Source organism: Carlito syrichta, unplaced genomic scaffold, assembly GCF_000164805.1.
Source record: "Carlito syrichta isolate Samal-C Ts95f unplaced genomic scaffold, Tarsius_syrichta-2.0.1 Scaffold307214, whole genome shotgun sequence".
In the NCBI taxonomy this organism is placed as follows: domain Eukaryota; kingdom Metazoa; phylum Chordata; class Mammalia; order Primates; family Tarsiidae; genus Carlito; species Carlito syrichta.
The window spans coordinates 761,992-766,042 of NW_007251310.1; the positions used below are offsets into that span (position 1 = coordinate 761,992).

At 47.4% G+C, this 4,051-nt stretch overlaps 1 protein-coding gene across 1 annotated transcript in view; it reads right to left on the reverse strand.

The window, feature by feature from the left end:
* Positions 1-1,302: 1,302 nt before the first annotated feature.
* The window catches only part of EIF2B2 (eukaryotic translation initiation factor 2B subunit beta), a 7,351-nt gene continuing 4,602 nt past the window's right edge, over positions 1,303-4,051 (reverse strand). Inside the window, exons 7-8 of the mRNA XM_008064163.1 lie at positions 3,009-3,075; positions 1,303-1,823 (exon numbers count right to left, since the gene is read on the reverse strand). Of these exons, the coding sequence (XP_008062354.1) occupies positions 1,666-1,823; positions 3,009-3,075 (225 nt within the window). The 3' untranslated portion in view covers positions 1,303-1,665. The remainder of the gene's footprint in view (positions 1,824-3,008; positions 3,076-4,051) is intronic.

Genomic DNA, 4,051 nt, shown 5'->3' on the forward strand with positions numbered 1-4,051 from the left:
CAGGCTAAGGCGGAAGGACCACCTGAACCAAGCAGGGTGAGGCTGCAGCGGCTGTAAGTGTGCCACTGCACTCCCACCTGAGAGACAGAGACTCCAACTCAAAAAGTAAGCAGACGTGCAGTGCCCTGCGCTGCCTCCACCCACAGATGCATGAGCGGGCAGTGGGGTGCTCTGCTTTGTGCCACTGGTTCTTAAACATGGCAGCCCACTTGGGGAGACTTTTGTGGAAACAATTTTAAACACAGCAAATAAAACCGGATGCCCCCTGCTTGCCACTGCTCAGTGTTAATACTTCTAAACTTTTCCATGCATGTACAGAGTTCTGTCTGAATGAAGTAAGGGTCATATTAAGCACATTGCTCTGCACTTGGTTTCTTCCCAGCTTGTTTTTAACAGAGCATAAAATGAACTTCCTTACAAATCTATCCCATTCTTTCTGCACCAGGGTTACAATTCATACCTACAGGGATTAGGCAGATAACACAAAAGAGTTAAATGATCCAGTAGGACCTGCAGAAAACTGCAGGTTTTCCATCGAACAGAACCAGATGCTACAAACTACAGCCAACCACTGCCACTGAGGAATGTTGGCCCAGAATTGCCAAATCTGAGTTATCAAGAAAAGCAAGAAACCTGGATTTTTGACTGTCATCCCCAGATTTTTAAATATTGGTAACTGATTCATATTAAATGCAGGGTAAACCTGCATTTGTCTTCAAAACGTTTTCAGTACAGGTACTACCTGCAAGCTACCCTCCAGAACTTTCTGTTGCCGTGGAATATTCCACAATGTAAATGTCAAGCTACTTAACCTTTTTCCTGTTACTGGACACTCAGGCTGTGACGTAACTGCTATACTGAACAGGCTCGTATAAACCTTTGTGTGTTTGTACAAATAGTTCTAGAAGGGCAGGTTCTAAACTGCCCTCAAAAAGGCTGTACCAGTTTACAGTCCTATAAACAGGACATGAAAGGATCCTTTTCTGGAAAGCTTGGACCAGACTCCTAGGTGGTGCCCAGAGATCAGATGTAGCAGGCCTGAGATGAAGCCCAAGATGGTGGATTTTGGGGTTCCCAGGTGGTTTTGATCACAGAGGTTCTGGAATCACTCTAAAGACTACTAAAACAGGTTGTTGGGGCCATTTCCAGTGACTTACAAAGGCAACTGTGAATGCTTTCATTTGTACTTCTATGTTTTAGACATTCCCTTTAACTAAAACCCTTTAAGAAAACATGAGAAAACTCTCCTGCCACTGTTTCAAGCAGTGCAATTGGAGCAGGACGAGAAATAAACCAGCCCAGGAACCTTCAAGTAGTTTTTATTGGCACAGCCTAGGAAGAGGTGTGGTAGCCATCGCTGAGCAAAAATCTGTATCCCAGCAAGGTAGTCAGTGTTATGTTTAACACACCACTGAACCAGAAAGTTTAAGTTCCTGAAACAGACGCCACCAGGTCACTCAGAAGCTCCAAAACCAATAGGTTAAGCCCTGCTGCTCTGCTAAGACCCAAGAGGCAAGAAACAGTCCTGGACGTGTGCCCTCGACTGGAAAGGCAGCGGTGTCAGGGTATTTAGCTGACTCCTGGCCACTCCCCACTGCAGGGAAGAGCGTTTCCACAGCCCCGCCGTCTCCCGTGTCCCTGAGCAGTGTCTGCTGAGGACAGAGGTCAGAGGCCATGGTCGTCAGGGTGGTAGAGCTCACTCATCAGGCGGTAGATGTAGGAAGGGGCATTCCCCCCAATGTTGGAGATGAAGAGGGTGATGAGCTCCGGGGGGACATAGTCAAACACGGGGCAGTGGACGCTGACCTTCTCCAGAATGTCCCCTGAAAGGCAAGAACATGAGCTGAGGTGAACAGAGGTTTCTATGCCAATAACCAAGTGTGCAGACTCCAGGCTCAATGGTGCAGGCAGGTTGGCTGCCCGAGGAAGGAAGCTGTGGCCAAACGCAAACCCCAAGAAGTGACTTCAGACCATGATGCTCCCTGCTTAGAACTCTCCTGTACCTCTGCACAGCCCTTAGAATGAAAGTCAGTCGGGACTGCAAACAGTGTGGCAGGCCCCGCCCCGACACCCGCTAATTACAGCCGGCTCCACTCCCGCTGCCCGTCTCCAGCCACATGGCATCTCCTTCCAAGGGCCCAACTCAGGCACTTGGACCAGTGCCTGGAAAACCCTTTCCCCGATCCTCACGTGGGGGACTCCACTTATGCAGGACTCAGCTGAAATGGCATCTCATGAAGACCCTTCCCTAGTCTGAGTCCCCTAGCCACATCCCATCATGTCACCGTTGCTTGATTCTTTCCTAAAACATCCATGACCTGACGTTTCTCATCTGTCCTCAGCAACAGGGTGTATGTCCTGGGAGCGGGCCCTTATTTATGTTTTGTTCACTGTGATGTCCCCAGTGCCTGGAACAGTGCTGGATGCGGTGCTCAGTGACTACTACTTGAGAAAGAACATTTAAATACAGGGATGAAGTCAGTCAACTTCCAAGAGGAATTAGCACCCCAAGTACTGTGCTTTGCTCGCAGGTATAAGGCCAGCTTCGCTGCTAATGAGGCAGCAGGCTCACTGAGCAGCACACTGCCTTTAGAAGAAGCCAGAGAAAAGGACTCTAGCACACGAGGGGACCCAGGCTACAGGTGGCTTTCTAAGAAGGAACATCCCAGAGCCTGCTTCCTCTGGCAGCCGGTTCATCAGAACGACCCGCACAGCAACCGCAAACAGGCACTCCTTCCCACTCGGTTGTCCATATCTCAAACAGTGTGCAAAGCCAAACCCAGTCATGCTGGCTGATCCAACCCACCATGGCCCCAACAACTCAGCTAAAATCTATTAGTCTCAGAACAAATTAACATGGACTCAGGTACCACAGCACTTCAAGCCACTGAAGAAAACAGCCACTATAAGAAATTTGATAAAAATCACCACCCAACAGCATTCAGTCCTACTGACCACTAAAAACCATGCATGCACAAAATCCCCAAACACACACACAGCTTCTGTACCTTCGGTGAAAGGAAGGACTTCTTCAGGAGCCACAAACTTATGAAATGAATCTTCTTTATTGGGGAACTAGAAAAAAAAAAAATTTAAGAGACCTAGCAATTCCTCTTAGATATGTACCCAAAAGAAAATGGGCCAGGTACAGTGGCTCATGCCTATAATTCCAGCATTTTGGGAGGCAGAGGCAAGAGGATTACCTGAGCTCAAGGGTTTGAGACTAGCCTGAGCAATATGGTGAGACCTCATCTCTACAATAAATTATATATATATATTAAAAAAATTAGCCGGTCGTGGTGGTGCATGCCTGTAGTTCCAGCTACTTGGAAAGCTGAAGCAAAAGGATCACATGAGCCCAGTAGATCAAGGCTGTGGGAGCCGTCAGCGTGCCACTACACTCCAGCCTGGACAACAGCATGAGATTCCAACTCAAAAAAAAAAGAAAACGTATGCACAGATGCTTACATCAGTGTTATTCACAAAAGTCAAAAGGTGGAACCAACCCAAATGCCCATTAACAGATGAGTGGATAAATAAATTATGGTATATTCATATAGTGGAATATTATTTAGCCTTAAAAAGGAAATTCGGATACATGCTACATCTTAAAACATCCTGCTTAAGGTAGAGGTCAAATACAAAATGTCACATGTTGTATAATTCCTTTCTCTTTTTTTTTTTTTTTTTTAAGATAGAGTCTCACTCTATTGCCCAGCTGAAGTGTAGTGGCAGGTTCATGGCCACTGCAGCCTTAACCTGCAGGGCTCAGGTGTTCCTTCTGCCTCAGCCTTCCAAGTAGCTGGAACCACAGGTGCATACCACCATACTCGGCTAATTTTTTGATTTATTGTAGAGATGCGGTCTCACCAAGTTGCCCAGGCTGATCTCAAACTAGTGGACTCGGGCAATCCTCTGCCCTCTGCCTCTCAAAGTGCTGGGATTACAGGCATGAGCCACAGTGCCCAGCTGATTTCTATACAAGATCCAAATGAGCTGGGCTCGGTGGCTCAGCCTGTAATCCCGTGCCTTTGGGAGGCTGAGGTGAGTG